Raw genomic sequence first — 25,751 nt, forward strand, 5'->3', positions numbered from 1 at the left:
TCCACCCTCCTGAAAGATGCTCTCACGTTGGCCTCTGAGACCAAAATCACAGTGTCCTTGGGGTCTGTGGGAGCCATGAAGATGCATAGAGGGATTGAACTCATCTGTAGTAAAGCTTTATTGTCATCTATGTCACTTGGCTTCACTTTGTAGGAGATGACAGCATTGAAGCCCTACCACAGCTGTCGAGCATCCTGCAGTGATAGCATTTTGGTCCAGAATTACTACTTCATACATGAGAAGGTTTTCTGGAGGTCATTTTGTATTTAACTTGGTCACTAGACCCGAATGCCGTTGATCTGGCTTTCAGCAGATTGTGGATCTCATGGTTCATCCAGGCCTTTTGGCTAGGGTAAACCCTAAATGATTTTGTATAGACACTCATCAATGACTGGTATAACTGTGGTGTATTCGTTCATATCCTCCGAGTCCTGGAACACAGCCTAGTCTACCAACATGAAGCAATCCCATAGCCACTCCTCAGCTTTCTGTTCATCTATTTGTTGTCCTTATCTCTGAAGTTTGGCTTTCTAGCCGCTGCCTATATGCAGATGGGAGAAGGACAGCCAAGTGATCAAATTTCCCGAAATGCGGTCTAGGCATGGAACGGTAAGCATTTCTAATTGTAATGTAACAGTGGTCAAGTGTGTTGGGACCCCTGCTGCTACAGGTAATATGTTGATGATAATTTGGCAGAGTTTTCTTCAAACACACCTGACTGAAGTCCCCGACAGTGATTTGAAAGGCATCAGGGTAGGCTTATTCTTGTTTGCTAATCACGGCATTCAATACATCAAGTGCTTGTTTAACATCTGCTTTTGGCGGTATGCAAACTTCGATCAGGATCACAGAGGGGAACCCTCTTGGTAAGTAGGATCTGACAGTGAATGCTGGGATTATAATGCCTCATGGCTGCCTTGTTCCAAGTAAAGGAACACAGGAATGGTGAATCTTTGTAACCCCTCAAAGCGCGTGCAGTTGTTTGGTTAGATCAGGACTGTTCTACATTTCAATTCCATTACCAGCATTGATTCGTCTTTCCACACCTGGTTAATCTACAGAAATCTGTGGCGGCTGTAAAAGCTCTAAGGAGAAAAGTTCTAGTGTGAACTTTGTTCATATGCTTCTGAAAGGACTGGCTTGATTTCCTTGTTCTTGATTCCAAATCAGAGGAAATAATTTCTCCATATCTACCCCTGGATATAATTTACATTGCCACTGTTTCTGCAAAGTAAAACCGCCTTCTGCTTAATCTAACATGGACTTTTCAACACAAAATGAAATATGAAAGCCTGTGTTATGAGGTTTGATTTCCTCAGCAGTCAGGAAGTGGGAAACTGCTGCTTTCTGGGTTTCACTCTTTCCTACGTATTGCTCTTAGATGTAACCCAATCTCTAGGTACAATTGTGACCAGTTAGTTGCCCATATTTTTTATATGGGCTCTAACTGTTGGTTGAGTTAAGGACGTGCACGCCTTTTGACATTGATTAGTGAGATGACTGGTCCTTCGACTCACACTTCACATCTTATGGTATGTGAAGTGAATGTTAACTGTACTGAGATTGCAGCTTATTGCAGCATCACATCATTGAAGTTCAAAGGTTCAAAGCACATTTATTATCAAAATACATATACAGAATACAACAGATTTGTCCTCCCTCAGGCAGTCACGAATTAAAGAAACACCCATTCAAGAAAACACTAAACACCCAATGCGCGGAAAAAAATTGAACAAATTGTGCAAACAGCAAAAAGTGAGCAAACGACACTGAGAATATCAAACATCAAACCAGAGGTTCAGTAGTATTCAACTTAGTTAAGTTCAGTGCTGCTAGCCCACTGCAGGCATGTGCTCCAGTCTGAATCGATCGCCCTGATCAAACTGCTTAAAAACAGCACGTCCCTCTTTCTCTACCATCCTGGTTTCCTAGTGGAGGCAGGACTTGACCAGGGGGAAATCAACTCACACACTGGCAATGGTAATTCGGAAAGAGGAGAAATCTCTGAGCATATAAATGCAGCAAAGACTTTGTCATACACTTATCAAGCACACAAACAGGCCTATCAACCCACCGGGTCCTTTCTAACCATCAAGTACTATTTACATAATTCATTCTATTGCCCCTCCCCCTTTCCTTCCCCTGAGTGTTAACCAATTGCCTTTATACCAACGGAAATTTACAATGGCTAATTAACCTACCGACTTGCGTGTTCCTGAGGCGTGAGGAGAAAACTACAAACCCATGCCAGTTACAAAGAACGTCAAACTCCGCACAGCTAATATTAGTAGCCTTGGTTGACCACAGGTCGCTGCAGACAGGACTTTGCCATTTATTTGTACACACAATTCTATTCTCAAATCAGAAGCAAAGATTTCTTTTCTGAGTCCATACTGAATGATTGATTTCCATATTTTCAAAACTGTAAGATTTGATTCCATAGCTTGTTTTATGGGTGTAACGATTTCAAAGTTCAAAAGTTAAAAGTAAATTTATTACCAAAATACATATTGGTCACCACATACAACCCTGAGATTCATTTTCTTGTGGGCATATTCAGTCAATCCATGAGCCATAATAGAATCAATGAAAGACCACACCCAGCAGGACAGACAAACAACCAATGTGCGAAAGGCAACGAACTGGGCAAATACCAAAGAGCACATAATCATCATAACAATAATAATAATAATTAAATAGCCAATAAATATGAGAAGATAAGATGAAGAGTCCTTGAAAGTGTGTGGGAGCAGTTCAGTGATGGGGCAAGTGAAGTTGAGTGAAGTTATCCCCTCTGGTTCAAGAGCCTGATGGTTGAGGATAGTTACTATTCCTGTACCTGGTGGCGGGAGTCCTGAGACTCCAGTAACTTCTTCCTGATGGCAGCAGTGAGAAGAGAGCATGACCTGGGTGGCGAGTGTCCCTGATGATGGATGATGCTGCTTTCCTGAGATCGAATGATGTTTTGAATCTTGACAGAGCCCGTTAAGATAGAGGTTAGAATGTCCTTGTTAAGACCGTCGCAGCTCACAAGTTCATTGTTGATCATCAAGCATTACAGAACTTGCGTACACAACAGTTGGTCAATGCTCACCAAAATATATATACACACACAATAAATGAAGTTGTACATCATTAACTCCTACTTGTTTTTGCTGGCCCTGTATCAAGAATGGACTTCGGGATGCGTTGCAAAGATTTCAGTTATTACTAGTGCACAAGTGCAAGTTAGTTTCTAATTATCTCTTTACTCACAGGGTGGTCTTGGCTCAATGTCAATTTGAAGCCATATGGTTTTCTTAGGTCTGCAAAAGCCAATGACCATGGTTCAGACCAATCAGTTGTACTGGAATGCATTTGAAGAAAAAGGAATGTGATGAACTGTTTTTGCCTGCACATTTGTAATGAGAAAGCACTGAGAGGGATCCATCGTTGAACGTTTTCCATTTTTAAAAGCTTTAAAGTGCAGAGTGGTAGTTTGCTTGGCATTTTACTCTTTTGCCACTGTTGCACTGGAAGCAGAGGTTTAAGAAGGCAGTGATAAATATAATTCATCATTATGATCCAAAATGAATAACGTTTTACAACCCTGTCCCAAATATTAATTCAGTGGCAGAATCACTCAAACACTTGTTAGAACTTAGACGTAAGTTGTGGACCTTAAACAAGAAATGACTTCAGTTTTTGCATTCACCTCATTCGTGGAGAATGTTTCCCTTTGTATTCTACATATTTCTATTTTTTTAAAGAATTTTGCATTTGGGTATGTGAGGATTTAGTATCATAGCTCTATAGTGACATTATCTACCACCTCCCAGTTGTACCCATTGGAGATATGTCAGGGAACTCCTCAATCCACATAATATGGCTTCTGTATTCTGATGGTTCCAGAACAGTTTGAAAATGCTCAGGAGAACTAAAATCAGTCCATACCCACTCATGTTCTTGTATTAATCTCTCAGGAACAGTAATTCTGTTAAAAAAAAAGAAAATAATAATTTTTCTACTGCAAGGTTGGGTCTTTGCTTTTAGAAAGGACATCAAAAACAAACTGTTCGCTTGAATTTAAATAAAAGATCCCCTTCAGTATTCAAGGAACAGGTGGCCTCTCAGTTTCTCTAGATCTAGACTAAGATTCCATCTCTAACCCATTCTTGCAGAATTGTAATTGGGTTATTTTCTTTGTCTTTGCTTAGATTAGGTAGAGCTGGTGAGGATCATATTATCAAATGAAAGATTTGCCCAATATGTGGCTTGTGCAGGCTTTTGACATGTGGTTTATCACTGAGACTTATGGAATATATTTGGAGTATATAGTATAATATTGACTGCCCATAGCCCCTACCACTTTCTCACCAGCATCTAACTTAGTCTTCACTCCCTCAACTCTTAAACCTGATCTTTCCAACATTTTGCGTGCTAGACATCTGGTTCTCTTCGCATTCTCCTGCCCTGCCCCTTCCCCACCTCCCACTTCACCCTTCACAAACTAATTCAGAACCTCCTGGCCCATGGCTCTAAGTACCCAAGTGAACTGACTTCAAAAGCCCAATTTCCAGTCCCCTCCGGGGCCTTGCTTCTGCCTCCGTGCCCGATCCTCTCCAGCTGTACATCTTCCCACTTGTCCTGACACCGGATTATCTCTGCTTCTCCCCTCAGAAGAGCCACTTCTTTTTGACAGAACTTCCCTGCACTTTGAAATTTCCTGTAAAATATCACTTTGTTTCTGGCCTTCAAATCTTCCTAAAGTAAAACACGACTCTTGTGTGCACATCACTGTCCCTTCCATGATCAGGTTTCTGTTTATTTTGAAACTGCTTTGTCAACCTGGCTACAGACTGTAAGAGTTTTAAATAGTTTAAGTGTGTCAACTGTGGCTGAGGAGGTCGTAATTTCGTCTTTCAGTCACCAAGCTCCAGGTTTAAACCCATATACTTGGGATCAAAATTCTGGGCCATGCCTCAGTACAATGCTAAGGTAGTGCTTCTTTGCTGGAAATGCCAATTTTTGGATTATACATTATGCTGAAGCTGAAATTAATCTCTGAAGTGGATGTTAAATATTTCTTGGCAACATTTTGAAGAGGAACATGTCAAATATCTGGCAATATTGATCTACCAATCAACATTACTCATTCTGGCCATCCTCTTAACCCTTCTCACTTGCCCATCATCTCCATCAGATGCCCCTCCTTCCCTCTCTCCATGATCCACTGTCTTCTCCTATCAGATTATTCCTTCTTCAGTCCTTTACTTATTCCACCTAGAACCTCCTAGCTTCCCCCATGCTGCCATTTCCTTAGTTTAACCTATTACTTGCCAGCTAGTACTCCTTGTCCTCTCCCACCTTATTCTGATTTCCTCCCCCTTCCTTTCCAGTTCTGGCGAAGGGCCTCGACCCAGAATGTTGATCGTTTATTCCTCTCCATAGATGCTGCCTGACCTGCTGAGTTCTTCCAGCACTTTGTGTGTGTTGCCCAACATTTCTAGAAACGAGCTTCCCTTTCAGTCCTGTTTGTGGGAGCTTGCTGTGCACAAACTGGCTACCATATTTCCAACATTACAATAGTGATCTCATTGGGTGCAAAGGACCTCGTGGTGTGAAGGACAGTCTGTAAGTTCAAATCTGCCTGCTTTGTCAGTGCAGGGTTAAGTTGGAAATGTAAAGCATTGCTCCGAAGCAAGTTAGTGAATAATGTGATGGCAGATGACTCAGAGCAAATGAAATTGTAATCATGGTGTGAATCTATCTGTTTAATTTCTATCAGTTTAGGATCATTTGTCTTTGATATTCGCTCTGGAAGAGGAGTGGCTGTTCATCTGTTGTAGTTGAGGCAATACCCCCTCTATACCAGACCAAGTGAACTTTGAAAAGTCATCGTTATAAAGCACGCCATACCAACACTGATATACTTTCATGTGAAATTCAGTGTTTTCACTGACAACCACACTCAAGTGAAAATCCTACTGCAAACTTGTTTCCACATTGTCCTAGAAGGTTCCTGATATCGCTCAACTTTATCACTTAATTTAGTTTTTCCTTTCTCAAAGGACTTTATTTTAAAGAAAACTTGGAAATTGTTTGCTAATTTTCTTACTGCATCCTGTGCCATCCGACAAAATTAGGCGTGATGCGTCTACCCTTCCGGAAAGTTCAGTCATATAAATGACAATCATCTGCTTACATTAGATGGAAGTTGCTAAGGATTTAATGTTGTTTAAAAATAGTCCCTACAGGCTGTTAAGTATCTCAATCTGATCTAGTTGTTCTCATTTCACCATCCCTAACCTCCCCGAGAAGAATTTCCTCTTTTCTTTTCAATCAGGAGTTGGCCGTTATGGCCTTGTGTCTAATTAAATGCTGGCATGGCTGTTAGTTATATAAGTTGCTGTATATCTACTTCTGTGGCACTGTAAAAGTATGAATACTTTTGTCTCGGAGATCATAGCAAGTGTAAACTCAGCATGATTCTAAATGAGGGTTATAATGATTAATAAACAACTGTACTTTGTTGTTCCAAGGCTTTAATGAATTAGCTAAAGAAAATTGTTCACTTAGATCAGGGTCTCCCAACCTGGGGTCCACGGATCACTCGCTTGATGGTATTGGTCCATGGCATAAGACATGTTGGGAACTCCCAATTTAGCTTGATGGTGATGGAAATTGCTGAACCATTTCACAGGTTCTGATGCAAATGTCTAACACCAGAGTGTTCAGATTGCAGTTAGTTGCATCTTGTGCCAGGTTAGATTGGTGTAGACATTATTAGGCCTTTTCCTCAATCCTATTCTGGTTTGGCTGCCTTGTGCTCCAGGACTTGGCCAGCTTCTTTAGTGGTAGCACCACTGAGCCAGTATTGGCGAAGCTTCCTACTCCGTAGTCACCTTACTCCTATTCTGTCGTCAAAGCAACAACCTTGCACTCAACATCAGTAAGACCAAAGGACTGACTTCAGAAAGGGTAAGACAAGGGAACACACTCCCCATAGAGGGATCAGAAGTGGAGAGTTTGAGAAATTTCAAGTTCCTGGGTGTCAATATCTCTGAGGACCTAACCTGGACCCAACATATTGATGCAGCTATAAAGAAGACAAGATGGTGGCTATATTTCATTAGGAGTTTGAAGAGATTTGGTATGTCACAAGATGTACTGTGGAGAACATTCTGACTGGCTCCATCACTGTCAGGTATGGGCGGGGGGCGGCTACTGTACAATAGACAATAGGTGCAGGAGTAGGCCATTTGGCCCTTCAAGCCAGCACCACCATTCACAGTGATTATGGCTGATCATCCACAATCAGTACCCCATTCCTGCCTTCTCCCCATATCCCTTCACTCCGCTATCATTAAGAGCTCTAACTAACTCTTTCTTGAAAGCATCCAGAGAATTGGCCTCCACTGCCTTCTGAGGCAGAGCATTCCACAGATCCACAACTCTCTGGGTGAAAAAGTTTTTCCTCAACTCCATTCTAAATGGCCTACCCCTTATTCTCAAATTGTGGCCTCTGGTTCTGGACTCCCCCAACATTGGGAACATGTTTCCTGCCGCTAGTGTGTCCAATCCCTTAATAATCTTATATGTTTCAATCAGATCCCCTCTCATCCTTCTACATTCCAGTATATACAACCCCAATCGCTCCAATCTTTCAACATATGACAGTCCTGCCATCCCGGGAATTAACCGCGTGAACCTCCGCTGCACTCCCTCAATAGCAAGAATGTCCTTCCTCAAATTTGGAGACCAAAACTGCACACAGTACTCCAGGTGTGGTCTCACCAGGGCCCTGTACAACTGCAGAAGAACCTCTTTGCTCCTATACTCAACTCCCCTTGTTATGAAGGCCAACATGATGTTAGCTTTCTTCAAAATAAGCTGCAGATACTTGTCCATCATGGGTTCTAACCTCCATAGTATCCAGCAGCGACGCCTCAAAAAGCCAGGGTCCATTATTAAGGACCCCCATCACTCTTCTCATTGTTGTAGTCAGGAAGGAGGTACAGAAGCCTGAAGGCACACACTCAACTATTCATGAACACTACCTTACTACTTTTTTTATCTCCTATTTTTTGCACTTACTGCAATTCAGTTTTATCTCTCTTGATAATAATCAAGTATTGCTGCTGTAATGTCAACAAATTTCACGACGTATATCAGTGATATTAAACCCGATTCTGAATAAATTCCATTGATATTGGTTCAACCAGCTGTCACTGTTTTCAGCCTTTGTCGATTATTAGTGAAGCAAATCTGCCATGCTAGACTCTCATTCTCAGCCATCGTTTTGTACTCATATTTATACTTGTATCATGTATGTATTGCTGTATTTCTTCCAGTCCATCAACTAATCCCATCATATAACCTGTCAAATTCTCAAGCGTTTTCTGTTGCCTCAAGTCTCGCCGTTCATTGGTGAAATCAAAATGCACTGCTTGTGCATTCAGGTGCCGTTTGAATTAAGGACTGAACAAAGTTAATCTGCGCTAAGTTTTGGCACAAGTCCAAATTTTAAAGAACACTTCAGTTTCCAGGTGTGACTTGACAGGTTTCATTTTACAATCTTCCCGTGTGAACTTGTCCCATCAGGGGATGTTGTTTGACCTATCCCACAGTTCACTACATGCACTCTGGTAGCGTCACATAGATTCTGGAGTACGCGTCTTCAGGAAGCCACGAAAGGTGTTTGGAATGATCTTCATATTACAACCCTACTTTAAATAGCTTAAATGTGTATACATGTTATCTAATAGTAAACTTCTGTTTACTATTAGATAACATGTATCAGTTTGGCAAAATTGTAGGCAGTTTTGAAAATCCAGTTGTTGAGGGATAATGAGATACAGACCCTGGTTACATATTGTAGTTGGATTTATCAATGGATACTGGGATTGTATTCCACACAACAACAAACGGTTGGTTTTGGTTTGCCGCAGTTAAAAGTTCATGACTGTCATGGCTTATTGAATCTACACAAAAGCTTCTCATCAGAATCAGGTTTAATATCACCGGCAAATACCATGGAATTTGTTAACTTTGCAGCAGCAGTACAATGCAATACGTGATAATATAGGGGAAAAACTGTGAATTAATGTAAATATATATATATTTTTACTGTTATTCACAGAACTTATTGTGAAAACAGGGGGGGAAATAAATAAATGAATACATTGAAAGCAGTGAGGTAGTGTTCATGGGTTCAATGTCCATTCAGAAATCGGATGGCAGTGGGGAAGAAGCTGTTCCTGAATGGTAATATTCAACGTTCAGTAAAAATTGAAAATACTGACGTAGGTTGAAGCAGTTGGTGTGATTTAATGAGGAAGCAGCAAAGGAACAGCATGCATTCTGGGTAGGGAACTTCACCAGCATTGAGTCAGTGGTAGCAGCATTTAGGAAGTGGGTCAAAATCCAAGGATATAGCCACCAGTCTGGTTAATTGGGAAAAGTCAATTTGTAATGCATTTGCACTGGGAATGTATTTGCTACTTGTGAGCACTGACGAGTTCTTATCATTCATAAAATACTTGGTTGTTAAGACAAAGTGATTAAATGGATATGCTTAAAATGGAGGTGAGTAGCTGTGAGGAATTTGATAACTAAAAAGTGCAGTGCACATTGATCATACCTGCATGGGCGTTAAGGTATTTAAACAACACATAAACCGTGAGCAAAAACTGCTTAGGTTAGGGTTTGTGTCTAGCCAAAAATATCAAAATGGACAGTTTGTTTCATAATGAAAGCTGCTAAACCTGTTGAGATCCACGTCGACGAGTTGACATATCTATCACATATGATAAAAGGAATAATGATGATAATGTTTTAATTGAATGCAGGGAATACAGGTTATGCAGATTTTTGGACTACAAGAAAAGTTAAAGTTGCAGGGTTCAGCCAGGAAATTTGATCTGAGATCAACAATTAATGAGTGCTGAACAGTGCAAAGAGGCTGTTGGCTTTACTCTTTAGTTCTTAAGTGTATAAGAATTCTTTTTTTTTCTGAGCACTTTGTATAACTATTTTTAAATCTAAAGAAATAAAAAAGTGTCAATGTATGTAAGTGGAATCTCTTGTTGGAAATATTCTTGGACTTAATAACTTATGACAATGTTAAATAATCCTATATTAATTGTACTATTTCTACAAATTCTAGTAATCTTTACATTGTTGGGTCCTTTGGGATCAGAATCTTTAGCCTTGTTTTCCAATCAGGAGCTGGTGATAGAAGAAATAGGAGGTTGTCCTTGAGTGGACAAAGCACGGAAAATAAGAGCAGGGGAAAGAGAGAGCAATCATCTTCTCAGCTTGCATGATATTCTTCACCACCCTCCATCTCTGTAGCTCTCTACCACCATGCCACCAATTCTGAACTCTTTTCCTAACCCATCCATCATTTCCCACTGTTTAATGGGGACCTTGCATCAGGTATCTTGTGAACCTTGATTTTAGATTGTGGCACCTCTACCTCTTCAACCCTGCTTCCCAGATTCCATACTCCAGTCGAAGTTCAATGCTCCAGGCATTCACAGTTTGGTGAATGAAGCACAGGTGGTAATGAGTCCAAAGGAGAAGGTGGAAAATGATAATGCACAAGGTTAAAGCAGTGTGACCTCACTCTGAATGGTGCCAGACCAATGGTTTCCAGCAGCATATGAAATAAATCATGTATTTGGTTTAATGTGTTCTGTAACATTCTCTTAGCTTTTTTAGAAACTTTTTCCCTTGAGCTGCTCTATATGTTAAAATAATGTGGGGAAAGCAGGAACTGGAATTCAAAGTGCAAAGTAAATTTATTGTCAAAGTACATCTATGTCACCATATACAACCCTGAGATTCTTTTTTTTTTTGCGGGCATACTCAGTAAATCCAAATAATTGAATCAATGGAAGGCTGCAGCGACAGGGCAGACAACCAGTGTGCAAAAGACAACAAACTGTGCAAATACAAAAAAGAAATATTTAATAACTAAGCAAACAATAAATATTGAGAAATAGTCCTTGAAAATGAATCCATAGGTGTGAGAACAGTTCGGTGATGGGGCAAGTGAAGTTGGTTCAGGAGCCTGATGGTTAAGGGATAATAACTGTACTCCTGTAACGTCTTCCTAATGGCAGCAGTGAGAAGAGAGCATGACGGGTGTCCCTGATGATGGATGCTGGTTTCCCGTGACAATGCTCCATGTAGATGTGCTCAGAGGTGGAGAGGGCTTTACCTAAGATGGACTGGGTTGTATCAACTATTTTTGTAGGATTTTCCATTCAGGGACATTGGTGTTTCCATACCAGGCTATGATGCAGCCAGTCAATATCATCTCCACCGCACAACTATGGAAGTTTACGTTGAATCTTCACAGACTCCTAAGGAAGCAAAGGTACTGCTGTGCCTTCTTTGTAATTGCACTTGCGTGCTGGGCCCAGGACAGGTCCTCTGAAATGATAACACTGAGGAACTTAAAGTTGCTGACCCTCTCCAACTCTGATCCTCCGATGAGGACTGACTCATGGACCTCTGGTTTCCTCCTCCTGAAGTCAATAATCAGCTCCTTGGTCTTGCTGACATTGAGTGAGAGATTGCTGCTGTGGCAGCACTCAGCCAGATTCTCAGTCTCCTCCTTATAGTATATGCTGATTCGTCGCCTCCTTTTGATTCGGCCAACAACAATGGTGTTGTCAGCAAACTTACATACGGCATTGTAGCTGTGGTTAGCCACACAGTCACAGGTGTAAAGCGAGTAGAGCAGGGGGCTACGCGCATGGTCTCATGGTGTACTTACGCTGATGGTGATTGTGGAGGAGATGTTACCAATCCGAACTGACTGGGACTAAGGAAATCGATCGCGAATCCAATAGCACAAAGAGCTATTGAGGCCAAGGTCTTGAAGCTTAATGCTTAGTTTTGAGGGGATGATAGTATTGAATACTGAGCTGTAGTTGATAAAGAACATCTGGAAGTATGTGTTGTCTAGATGTTTCAGGGTTGGGTGAAGTGCCAATGAAATGGCATCTGCTCTGGACCTATTCCGCCCATAGGTAATTTGGAACAGGTCCAGTTCGCTTCTCAGGCAAGAGTTGATGTTTCATCACTACCCTCTCAAAATATTAAATCTCTGGGTGTAGGCGCCTCTGGACGATAGGCACTGAGGCAGTTTACCATGTTCTTCATAGGCAGCTGTATAATTGAAGCCTGCTTGAAGGAGGTGGGTACCTCAGACGAAGTGAGCAAATGTCTACGTGCTGTGCAGCATTTTGGAGTCTATTCAGCCCCTCAAGCGTATACCAGTTCTATCTGAGAACAAAACTATCTAGTCCCAGTTCCTTGCCATCTTCCTATAGTGTTTCACTTCACCTTGTATGAATTACTAGTTGGCAGTATTGTGGTTCCATAATGTGGCATATTATAGAAATTTGCCCCAACATTCTGAAAGTTGATGAGCCTCTGGCTGGATGGAGAGGTATGACCATCAGGGGCACTTAAAGAAGTGATAGATAAACTTTTGAAAGGTCAAGGAATTGAGAGCCAGCCATGAGGGGCAAGGTTTCTGATTCACTTTCTCTTCCTTCTTGTATCCACAACTTGTCATGGCAAGTTTGGCCATTGGCAATGTCTTATATAGTGCAGTTCCAGCAAAAATTACCATCTGACCATCTGGTCAATGTGGTACATAAAAGCATGTGGAAGAGTACAACAGCAGAGGTTAATTTTTGCTCACTACCCTAGAGTCCAAACAAAAAAATTTGTTTAAAATCTGCTGCAACACACACCCAGTTTGAGCTCTAGGAAGCAGTAAGGTGTTTGGCAAAGGCTTCGTTAGTTAACTTTTCTGACAAATTGCGAAAAGCAAGGAGAATCAGACAGGAGGATTTCTAAAGGTGTGGCATGGGAGCAAAGAGTTGGAGGAAATTGGGAGTAAGATGAAATGTTTATGTGGAAAAGCTATGTGTTATAAATGTTTAGTTGCTCATAAGTAGTTCCTTTCAATAGAATCTAGCAAAGTCATGTAAAGGAAACAATGGCTGCAAAGTTTATTTGTTAGTGTGAGGGATTAAAATGATTAAAATGATTAAAATTACTGCACAGAAAGAGGCCACGACCTGTGAGCAAGTGTGCAAAGATGGACCTCCATAAATTGCTCTTATTCTGTTGGCTTGTTCGAGGTTGCCCCATTACATTCATTCAAGTATATTTTAAAATCGAAAGGTGGGGGCAGGGGAAGAGTTTCCTCATCTCCCTCTAGTACTGTGAGGCACACTGCCACTAATACTTAGCCTTCAGCAGTGTCAGTGAGCTGTTAGCTAGATCTGCATGGCGATGAAGTAACATTCCAAAGGGATGTTTATGTTTAAAGGGCTTTAAAGAACCAATACTGCAATTGCCCTAATTCCCTATGACTTTTTTGATTTCCTGTAAGCAGATGATTCAAGGATGTATATAAGATTCATTCATTCATTATGTGCAATGTCGTGTGACGTGGGCAGTCATGGCCATCACCATCACCATGATTGTTCTTGGCAAATTCTTCCACAAAAGTGGTCTGCCATTGCCTTCTACTGGGCAGACAGGTGACCCCAGCCGTTATCAATACTCTTCTAAGATTGTCTGCCTGGTGTCAGTGGTCGCATAACCAGGACCTGTGATGTGCACCAGCTGCTCATACGACCATCCACCACCTGGTCCCATGGCTTCACAGGCTAAGTGAGTGCTACACCTTGCCCCAGGGTGACCTGCCAACTAGAAGAGGGAAGGAGCACCTTACATCTCCTTTGGTAGAGACATGTTACCACGCAGTATACGTACCTCGATAATAAATGTACTCTGAACTTGAACTTTGGCGACAATTCTGTCCATCAAGTCTAAGCCAAGCTCTCAGCAATCCTGTCAATCCTATGACTCCACTTATTCCCAGGTAACCTGTTCTTTATCACATGCCCATCAGCACCATCCCAATTTTCTCTCAACTGCCAACAACCATTTTAAAGTAAGCAATTCATCTACCAACTAATAAACCTTGCAACTAAGGAACAGTACTGCAAGTAGAGCTGTCTTTCCACTGGCATCAACCCTGGCATCCAATGCTGTCAGTGTGGAGTTTTCACGATCCCCCTGTGACCATGTGGCATCTCAAAGACATCATGTTAGCTGGTTAATTAGCCATTGTAAATTACTAGGTATAATCGATAGGGATGTAGGATCTGTAATATGGGTAATTTATGGTCCAAAGGGCCCACTTCCATGCTGTATGTGCCTCAGGAAGCACATGTGGTCACTGTGGCACAGTAATAAAGTGGTTAGCGCAGCATTTTATAGTACCGGCGACACAGGCTCAATTCCCACTGCTGTCTGTAAGGAGTTTGTACGTTCTCCCCGTGACAATGTGATTTCCCTCTGGGTGCTCCGTTCAAAGACATCGCTGTTGGTAGGATAATTGATCATTCTAAATTATCCCGTGATTAGGTCCAGGATTAAATCAAGGGATTGCTGGGTGGCACAGCTCGTGGGGTTGGAAGGGCCTATTCCACGCCGAATCCCAATAAATAAATGAAGGAAAAACACGCAAACTCCACGTAGACAGTACCCGTGATCAAGGTCAAAATTATCTGCATGAACTGTGAAGCAGCTGCCCTGTCTACTTTGCCCAAAGAGCTGTAACTAGTTTTCTTCTGTTATATCTACTGGTATGTAATGAGAAAGTGTTGATTGGTAAGGGCTAAGCATAATACCATATATTTTCATTTGGTAAAAGCACTATTCCAGACGTGTACATTTTTATCTAAGAGCGTAACAGTTTTGTAATAGATATTATCCTATCTGTTTCATTGGGATATATTTTAAGTAGTTTTCTTCTTCCTCCCCCACACCACTTCATGAACCGAACAGTTTATTTCCATTGAATTGAAAAGGTGTCTCATTTCAAGTCTAGAATATGTGGAGGCTCATTCATACAATAGACTTACAGCTCTGTGAACCCAGCGGCTGTTTCAGTCGGATATTGGTCAATTAACAAAAGACAACCTCAGGCAGTGTACCCACCACTTGTTGCGCTGTAGTTGGTTCCAGATCTGGGGACATGGGAAGTTTTTTGCAGATTTCTTAGAAAAATAAAGTCGCAGAGTGCTGGAAACAAAACAGACGGTGTTTTAAAGAAATCCCAGCTACACAGGGTCTGGCCTTTAGGTCATTTTCTACTGACAGAAAATTCCTTTTCTGTTAAGTATGATTTGAAGAGCGTCCAACATTTTGCCTCAAATTCATTTAAGCAACAATGCAGCTTTTTGCTGTGTGGTGTAGTATTTCATCAACTGTGCTTGCACTGTGTCGGTAACATGACAGTGCCGTTAAAACAGTTCTGAGTGTTCCATTTCTTTGTTATTGATATAAATTAGTACAATGTGCATTTTGATTCATGGTCTAACACTGTATTAAGCAACATATTTTAGCAATGCAAATGACTGGAGAGTGTTGTCTGTGCAAATACTGCTCCTTTTGATGGAAGGAAGCCAGGTATTTATAGGGTTAAATCTTTCGGAAGAACCTAAAAGCCCATAACTCTGAGTACAACCTGAGGCATTTGTTAATAAGGTCTGCACTTCAATTGTTACCAGGTTTCTGAGCAATGTGTAAATCCTGCCTTTTTTCAGGAATGACAATTAGACATATATCACACTCAATCTGTTTTCCTGAAGCCATTCATAAAAATCAGATGGTGGGGCCTGGCCAGGAGCTTGCTTGATGCTGGGGTAAGAAGGGTTGAGAATAAGCGTTTGGTAAACCCCTGTCCGTCCACCCCCTTACCCCCTGAACCCCACTCTCTGCCTCTGCAGTCATCGATGGTCCATTTGTTGAGATTATGGGAGGATTGAGTGCTTTTTGGAAGGGCAGCTGGTAAAATTACTCTGACACATACTGGGCAAGGAGCCAATGCTGGCCTTGATTCAGACATTGTCTTTCTCCTCATTGAACTGTCAGGACTTAATTCATTGAAAAAAAAGTCAGGGAAAAAAGCCAGTGAGCTGGCAACTCTCTCAGAGTGTTTCTTTTAGCCACGGCATGCAGAAGTCAAATTAATTCAGACGGCGTAACCAAAGCCCTGTTTTCTTAGTATAACATTTCTTCTGTTTCGAGAGATTGTAGAGCTATGCAGGTATAAGCCTACAGGTTAGGAAGAAACGAGAAGTGTGAAAAGAAATGGATCTGAATTTGGAAGGTCCTTTTTCCTTCAGGGAAATCAGGGAAGGCTATTTCACACTGATGTATTTATATGCTTGTAGCGAATGCGAGTAAGAACAACCTGAATACTTGATGAAATCTAACTGTAATTTTATTTTTTTTTCAGCCACAGCAAGAGGTCCAGAAGAAGCCTGTTCAGGTAGTGTGGATTTTTATTGCAATATAGAGTAATGGTTTAAGCAAAGAACTATCTGGGGTAGGGAAGTGGAGAGCCTGAACTGCTTTCAAAGTTGAAGTTAATCTCAAGGACATGAGCTCATGTGGGCTTCCTAATCTCAGCTGTCTGAGGAAATAGTGATAAATTGTATAAACATGGGGACTACATGGAAGTTCTTGGCGGATAATGTAAATCTTACACTACATTCTGAGGAATCTCTTCCTTTTCCATCTGTTTCCTTCACTGTATTGTAACAGATGTCTTTACCATGTGGTAATCTGGATCAGTTTAAAAACTTCTGATCTTATAGTAGACTTTGGGGTTACGTACACATGGCCTTTTTATTTCAGCTAACCTTTTCTTGTATAGCGAGGATTGGTAACTGGAGTGAAAGAAGTGAACTTGATCCACAATTAGAAATCTAGTCTGCAGATCACATTCTTGGCAGTGTGGTGGTGGTAATCCAAGTGACTGGAAAGTCAGGGAGCCCTTTGTTTTAAAAAGCTTATATGCCCAGCTTCTTGAAGAGTGCAACGTTTGGTTGAAAATTAGATGTCCACTTCACACAGGACCAATGCACCATAATGAGTACATTAATTTTCAAAGCTTCAGTATTGCTGCACTTTTTGGCCACAAGCCAGGAGAGATTATTGTGCTCGCAATTCCAGATGAACCCCCTCCATAGACCTCCCAACATTTGTATGCCACATTAAGGATGCTTCTTCCCATTCAAATGGAGCTTATTTTTTGCTAGCCCTAATTAACATAGGTAATGCTTGCAAATACATATATTGTTTAAATGGATGTGTGTGCACATTTGTGCTTCTTTTGCCCTCCCCTTTCAGCTTCCAGCTCTTAGCATAAATAAAAACAGCAAATACACTTCGAAAAATACTTTGCAGCTGTAAATCATACTGTGATGCTCCAGGGTGGTGAAGGTGCTATATAAATTCACATTTTACGCCGTTACTTCTTGCTGTACCGGCAGACAGTTCCACTGTGGATACCTCACAGCCATGCTTGACTGCATTCTGAAGTCAGCAGCTACTGACGTGCACTTTCTGGCAAGGGATCAGTGGTTGGCATTTAGTAGCAGCGACCTTGCTCCAGCCAGCCACCCCCTGAGTTTTGGGGAACTGAAACGAGTGTCTGATTTTTGCCACCTGAACCATTAGTAGAGTTTAACACCAGCAAATTTTTTTTTTTTTTTTTTTTTGCATTGGTTCCCAATCTTAGTGAGTTTTGTTTCGTCAGCTTGACACATGGAAATCCCATCACCACGTTCAAACCAAATAACTGAGAAATCTCCACAGAATAGGTTTTCTGTTTGTGCAGTGCAGACTACATACGCACTCCCCGTAGGAACACAATTTGCTGAAACATTTGCAATTTCTCCCCCTCATGACAAGCAGAGACCACTTCTCATTTTGGGCACTGGCGTGCGGAGGTATCGGAATTAAACAGGAAGAATTATGGTTCCTCAGTGTCAGATCTACTCCTCTCCAGGGCCAATTAGTGAGTTAGAATGACTGGTCAAATATCAAGAATGCCCTAGAATCCTATTTACCTAACCTTAAAGTGTAATGGAAGACTTTGTAGTCCATCTGGCAAGCCCTGGAAAATAATGCTTTTCAGTCCCTCTCAAATATGTATCCAATTCTCTCTAATTTTCCCACATTACCTGGTTCCCTGAGCAGCGGATTCCATATGTTTGACATCCTTTGCACATACTTTAACCTATTGGAAGCACCTTCTTTCAAAGCCTTCACCCACATTCCTGTCTCGACAGTTGTGGCAGTCTTGAGCAGATTGGAGTTAAATTTATCTTTCCTCTTAAAAAGTTTTGAATTGTATATCCAATTGAAGTGTTTCATCTGTCTAAATAGTTCACATAGCTTTGGCACATGAGCACGCACTTTGGTTGCTCTTCTCCCAATTCCTCTCTTATGATACGATGATGGGACAGTCAGTTTCAGTATGGAACTACAGACTTCCACACCTACCTTGACTATACACCCCTCACCCTGCCTCCTGTAAGGACAACATTCCTTTTTCCCAAGCAACATACAGAAAATGCTGCAGGAACTCAGCAGGCCAGGCAGCATCTGTGGGGAAAAAGTCTACGTTTCAGGCCGAGACCCTTCTTCAGGACATTTTCCCCATTTTCTTTCTCTCTGTTATGTTTGTTCCAATGATATGGGCTTTTGTTCTGGTGCAACTGTTTTCTCTTGTATCCCAAAACATGGCTTACATTCTGCAATAGTGGAGGAAGCCACATTTCCCACACACCTCTCTCACTCCTTCCCCCGTGAATAGCACAAAGACAAGAGATTTCCTGGTATTGCTCTTCCACCTCACCAATTTCATCACCAGTTTCACGCTCAATACAATGCCCCTTGTGACTTTTGCCATGCCTAACACTATTCCACCACCAGTCACATCTTCCCTTTCTTTATTTTGTAGGGGTCATCCTTTTCACGACTCTATTGTACATTCTTCTCTCCCACCCACCATTCCCATTCCACAGCATCTTCTCATGTAGACAGAAGTTGTGTAACACCTCTTCCCGCCACCATCCAAGGACCCAAACAAACAATCTAAAGTTTGTTTGCAGTTACTGAAATCTAGTCTACTGCATTTGTTGTTCACAAGGCTGCCGCCTCTACATCAGAGAGACCAAACACAGATTGGATGAAGGTTTTGCGGATCACATTTACTCAGTCCATCAGGGTGACCCTGAGCTTCCTGTTACCTCAGTCCCATTGTCCTTCATCCCGTCTATCTGTGGCCTCTTCTAGTACTGTAGTGATCCCCAATGTAGACATCTTGTCTTCTGTCAAGGTACTTTGCAACCTCCTACAATGAACACTGAATTTTCGAACTTGAGGTAATCTGCTCTGTTATCATTACCATGCCAATATCCCTACAAGCGGTACATTAGTCAGTGACAAGTCACCTGACCTATCTTAGCCTATTGTTTGTCTCATACATCACTCTTACTCGCCAGCTCCACTTTGAACTAAGTAACCCTTCCATTCTCACTTCTGAGGAAGGGACATTGATCTGAAGCTCAAATTTCTCTCTACTGATCACAGATGCTGCTTAACTGGCTGAGCTCTTCCAGCACTTCATATTTAGTACGTCTGCATTCCCTTATAGACTTTTAACTGGTCTTTTTAATTGAAAATAAGGAAATGGGAAAGCTATTGAAATTTTGCTATGCATCATCGCTCGGGAGCAAAGCAAGCTTCTGAAAATTAGTATTGAATCAGAAATGAAGTCTCACCAAAATTAATGGAATCAAATCATATTATTGAGCTATGTGTCACTAAAGAATGACAACCCTTCTGAAATATATGGCTTCCATCCAAGGGGTTTTGAAGCATTAGAAAAAAAACATTGTAACTGCCCTAATCATAACCTTCCCAAGCTCTTAATTTGGGAAACTGTACACTGGTAAATTGCAAATGTCAATTAGCTTTTAAAGGCGGTGGGGGTGGGGGAGAAAACCTTTAAGTTGTCTGCCAGGAAAGTGCTGGAGTCCATTACTAGGGAGATGGTTGCTTAAATTTTCAGCTGATCAGAAGGAAGCAGTGTGGAACTTCATGCCTGAAAAACCTGCCAGATATCATTGAAGTGAACTACAACTAGCATCAGAGAAATGGCTATGGATGTTATTTATTTATATAGACTTCCAGAAGAGTTATAAAGAGTTTCCTTTTTAAATGCTAAAGCAAAAAGAGTGGAATTGAACGTAAATCGTTTCCTTGATTAAGAAATAGGCTGAGTGGCAGAAGATGGAGGGTTGGAATATTGGAAAAGTTCTCTGTAAGTGTGATGTGACTTGAGATGTCCACAGGGACATTTGGAGGGGTTACAACCATTTTTCTTATTTATTAGCAATTGACACAGTAGGAGAGAAAATTTTATTTCTATTTGGAGGATGCAAAAAAGCCAAAAATGCAGATACTTGTAATTTAAAAATAAAAACAACAAACGATGAAAAAGACAGTAAATCATTGACCTTAAGCTTTTACTCCACTCTTGACTGCTTTTGAATAGAGGTTTATTATAGTAAAACTCTGGTGAAGCCATACCCTGGTGACTTGTGAACACTTCTGGACATCTTGGGGGGGAGGGAGGAAATATGGGCCTTGGAGGAAGCATAGTGTAGATTTACCAGGACAATATTACATTCCAAGAGTTAGATAACAAAATTGAGAAATGAGGATTACATTCCTTAGTAAGTTAGTTTAATAGCTGACTTGATTGATATTTTCATGGTATCATGAAATAGACTAAAACTATTTTTACTTAATGGGAAATCTAGGACAAGGAGGATATAGCTAAATCAGAAGTGAACACAGGAAACATTTCTTCCACACATAAAGCACAATGGAAGTTTTCAAGCCTCTCACAATCAGTATTTAAAGCTATATCACTAGTTAACTTTAACTTTGAGATTGACTTAATTTTATTATGAGAGATGTTGAGGGATATTGGTCAAGTGTTCATGGATGTTCCTACTCCCAAGTGTGGTTATATCTCCGATCAGTCATTATCATATTCAACAGGAAAATTGACATTTCCTCTTACTTTGCAATGAACATTGATGTTCCATCTGTTCAAGGGATGTATGTGCCATACTCACGCTGGCTATTGCATGCCTCGTGTAGATACAGTACCTTTGCTTCTGCATATGATGCCGTTAGATTTAGAGTGTTATCAACTACAACCCCCAATCTTGTTGTCTTCACCCTGTGGCCAGAAGTGCAGCAAGACAGCCCCACCACTTACTTCCTAGTCCTTGCATTTAATTACAATTCTTCAACTGATCTTCCAAATTCAGCCTGGTGCCTGTGTTCAGAAGTTGAAATTCACAGCTTCCCATGCCCTTTTCTATTAACATTCCCTGTTTCTGTATTCCAGTGATGAACTGCGGCATTGTTTATTCAAAGCAACAATCACCTCGATGTCAACATAACCCTACAACTAACCCTTTGACCTATTCTCCCTATTCCCGTTGGTTTATTAGCAAGTGTAGGTTTGTGTCACTGCAGATTGATACAAGATATCATGACCTATTCATAATTGGAGAACTGAGCATTACAAAATTACGTGAAGCATTGCTGCCATTCTCCTGTCATACCGCATTAAAGGAAATTGTAAATGCAGAGTTGGAACACATGCTACCTTCCTGTCTGCGACTCTCAGATTGAGCCTTGCATATACAAGTCTATGTTCTCATATCTGGCTTCCAAGTAACTACTTTAGAAATTGACCCTAATCTATATGTTCTTATCAGTTGTAAGACTTGTCCCCACAGTTGTAGAATAGCTTACCCTAAGTGACTTAGCCTGTTTCATGTCTTGTTCAAGAATGTGTACTCGGCTTGTGTGTTAAATAAGCCTCAATCTTCCTCCATTGACCCAAGGAAAAAATCTGAGTTTTACACTTTATTTTGCCTCGACTTTGATACATGTTGTTTGGATTCCAAGAGGTCACGGTGAAATTTCATGGTCCCAAATACAATTGGAATTGTAACTGAATTTCAAACATCTGGAATTATTTTAATGGGTTTTTACTGATCCTTTCCAAGCCTACTTACTCAACCCAAGTCCAATTGGAACTGATTGCGTTGGGCTCAGATTGATCATGAGTATATTCCGATAAAACATTCAAATATAGGTCAGGCTCAGCTGAGACTTCATCAATACACTTTAGCAAGTTTTTGTTTCCACTTTGCTGCAAATGCCTCCCATATTTTTTTCTCTGGCTTCCGATGTGAGACTCGACATGTTTGACAGTTTTATATATACAGTAATGATTGGGTCAGATCAGGTTGGATATGAAAAGCAAATTAAAAACCCATCAGGTTTTCCAGGGGTTCAGATTCGGATGGGTCAGTTTGGGGTTTTAGTTTTATCTGAAGCAGATCCTTTAATCTAGTTCTGCTTTTTATAGCACTTTATTGTTTTTATAAAGGTTGGACAAAGGAAATTTCCAAAAGATCTCCATTTTGACTGAATTGTAATGTGATATGCTGCAATTTTGATCATCTTTGGCTGTACAAATGTGGTGCATGTATTTATTAGCAAGCTGGGTGGTCAGGGCTGATAAATGAAGACTTGAAGAAGCATTCCACTTGCACTGTATATGCAACTGTGTGTGTTTCAGTTTGCCTTCACTGCCTGTGCAATGTATGCATTTATGGCCCGGTTGAATTTGAGTCATCATTGTTTAGTTTTTTCTCACAATTGAACAGCACTGTAGGCAAATACTGAGCACTCCCACATAATATTCACAAATGCCAGCAAAAAAGGCAGGATTTGCCATGAAGTGCCTTGAGGTATATTTAGACCTGTAAGATCATAATGCTTGAAACCTCATTTTCTTCATGGTTTATTAACCTATACCTTTTGGGGCTGCTGATCTGAGTCCCTGTAACAGCTTTTCCGATTACAATGATATTAAGTCAGAGACCTGGTGGGATCTGAGAGGCTGGATTCAAGCAGATGTATTTGGTACTCAAAGCACAAGGGAACCATGCTAAAAGCCAGACATTGATGTAGTGCACAGGCCACACAGCAAGCAGGTGAGTGCACAGGATGAGATGCTGAGCTGTTACACAGGGCCCAGACGATATGGAAAGGTGCAGTATTGTGTCAGAAAAATTCTTCTTTGTCACAGAGAAGACTATTTGCCCTGCTGTGCCCAGAAGGTGCGTTTATTTACCCCAAGAGGCCTCTTGAGACTCCAAGCAGAAAGTCTGCATGTAGTTTCTTGCTCAAAACTCAGTAAATACTGGAATCAGATCATGATTACAATTCAACAGGAGTATGTTAGGAGGCTTTGAGCCAGTAGCTTCAGCATTGCCTTAGCCAACACACAGCAACAGTCCTAGCAGTTAAATAACTGGGGTAATATTAATTGGTTGCAGGAGATTTAAGGTAGGCTCTCCCCAGTAATTTCCTGGGAAAACATCTGATTTAAAATTAATTCATGTGCTTTAGGAACTTTTCATTGATCTTAACTACCCATGTTTCATAGGGATAAGTAACTGAACAAGGACTAGATTTCATAGTCTTTTGAGTTTATGAAAACCTAATTGTATTAAAGAATTATCCAAGTGAAGGTTTTTAGCTGAAGATAACATCATTTGTTCGAGTGAGTGCTGATGTGGATTTAGAACCACTGCTCAAGGGCAAGCGGAAGGCAACTCAAAGAACAAGACAGTAAATCAGATGTTTGTAGAGAAGAGTAATTTCACTTATATACAAGTTCCAAATGCACTCACATTCCAGTCGTGGTCTTCAGAAACAACAATCCCGACTGTCCTGGCTTAGTTTATTGGTGAAGAAGGAAAGGCAAGCTGTGTTTCCTGGGAATGTGGAAGAATACTTCAGAGATGCAAATAGCAAAGTTCATTTTTTACACAGCATCAACGGTGTTTTGAAATCATGTGGGTTTTTGCAGTGGAGTGTAAGAGCTTTGAATAGTTGACCAGACAGTAGTTCAAATTGACAGGTAAATGCTATTCACAATGAATAAGCTGCTGCAGGTAGTTAAGAGATGATCCTGTTCAGCTTGTCAGATTGTAATGAATTTGAACAGACTATCACAATACCTATAATTGACAGGAGATAAATTTACACCATTGTAGATCCTCTTACATTTTGCGAAATTAGCATTTGCAACTTTTATGTTTAATCCACTTTTACATTAACCTCATTTGATTCGCTTTTATCAAAGTTGCTACTGCACTATCATTTAACAGCAGCAAACTATAAGAGTTATGAAATCTTTTGGTGACCTTTAAGTTTGAAGTGCACTTTGAGACTTGAAGTGAAGTGCTGTGTATATTCCTTGACCACTTCTCGTGATAGAGGACCAATTAAGGTTGCAGATTGTTGGCTGGGTAAGTTGGTTGCTCAGTTTTCAAGCTTCACTGGATCTCATTGTAGTGACCGTTTCATTTTGCAAGCACAATTGGCAGGCTGCAATTTCAGGCAAAAGATTAGATGCAGTTTGTTTTTAAGAAAAGTCTCCATTATTACATTCAACAACTCAGTGATTAGACCATCTCCTTTTCTTTCTGGGAAGAGGGAAAGGACATGTATAAAATGGAATTGACTTCCTTTTCCTAATCTGTCACTAATTTTGTTTCAACTGCCATCACTGAGAGAGTTGTGTCAAGCAAGTCACTAAAATCTAGTAAGAGCGCTGCATTAACATTAGTAGGGATAAAGACTTGCATTTCCACAACACACTTCAAGACTATATTCTAAATCAATTCAGAGACAAAGCATGTACGTATACACCAGTCTGCCACAAACGGCAATGAGGAATATCTAGAAAAAAAAACACTTTATGAGGGAGAAATGTTGGCCCTGGCACTGGGTTAACTTTCACACACTGTATAAGAATTAATCTTTAAAGATCAGATGAGATATCAACTTAACATCTCATCCAAATGCTAGGATCCCTAACTCTGATCAGGGCATCAGAATGACAGCCTTGCCTTTTGTGTTCAAGTCATTGTAGTGGAACGTGACCCATGAGCGCTGAGCCGCACATGATTTTATTTATTTCTGGAGATACAGCCCTTCCAGCCCTTTGAGCCATACCATCCAGCTACCCCTGACCCCTCCCAAATTTAATCCTGGTCTAATCACAGGACAGCTCGCAATGACCAATTGTGTGAAGAAACAGGAGCACCCGGAGGAAACCCTCGAGGTCACAGGGAGAACATACAACTCCATACAGGCAGTGGCAGAATGTTTCACTGCATGCAGTTATCTCGTTCCCTCTCATTGATTGCTTTGGTAACTCCCCCAACCAGTCCTTCCATATTATTACTGCTTCCTTTCAAAGTACAAGTCCAAATATAAAACTAAACTGATCTGAATTCTTTGTTTTCCATTTGTTTTTAAAATCGAGAATGTTGTGTTGTTAATAATTACTTGTCTAGAGTCCAACTTGGCATGTATCACTCACTTTATCCCTCATCTAGCTAATTGCTGCCTTATATGCAGCTGTACACCAGGGCTTCAGATGGATTCAGGCTTCTAAGAAGAGAATGGACTCAAGATATATAGACTGCACTGTTCGATAACATACTACTGGTCCACTCGTGCTGGCATCCAGAACATTGCATGCTTCCATCAATCTGATGGTGGGGGTAATAAGGGGAACCGGGCGGGGGGGGGGAGTGGGAGTCCGGGGGCCAATAGATTGTAGCTTTTCAATAGGGATACACAATATACATCCTGAAATTCTTTTTCTTCGCAAACATTTACGAAAACAGAAGTGCCCCAAAGAACGACTGACAGTTAAGTGTTAGAACCCCAAAGTCCCCCCCAACTTACCCCTCCCA

General features: G+C 40.9%; 1 protein-coding gene across 1 annotated transcript in view; it reads left to right on the forward strand.

Moving 5' to 3' along the window:
- hmga2 (high mobility group AT-hook 2) overlaps positions 1-25,751 on the forward strand; it is a 150,325-nt gene that overhangs the window by 110,398 nt on the left and 14,176 nt on the right. The window contains exon 5 of the mRNA XM_072269341.1: positions 16,325-16,357. Coding sequence (XP_072125442.1) covers positions 16,325-16,357 — 33 coding nt within the window. The remainder of the gene's footprint in view (positions 1-16,324; positions 16,358-25,751) is intronic.

This window comes from Mobula birostris, chromosome 9, assembly GCF_030028105.1.
Source record: "Mobula birostris isolate sMobBir1 chromosome 9, sMobBir1.hap1, whole genome shotgun sequence".
Classification (NCBI taxonomy): Eukaryota; Metazoa; Chordata; class Chondrichthyes; order Myliobatiformes; family Myliobatidae; genus Mobula; species Mobula birostris.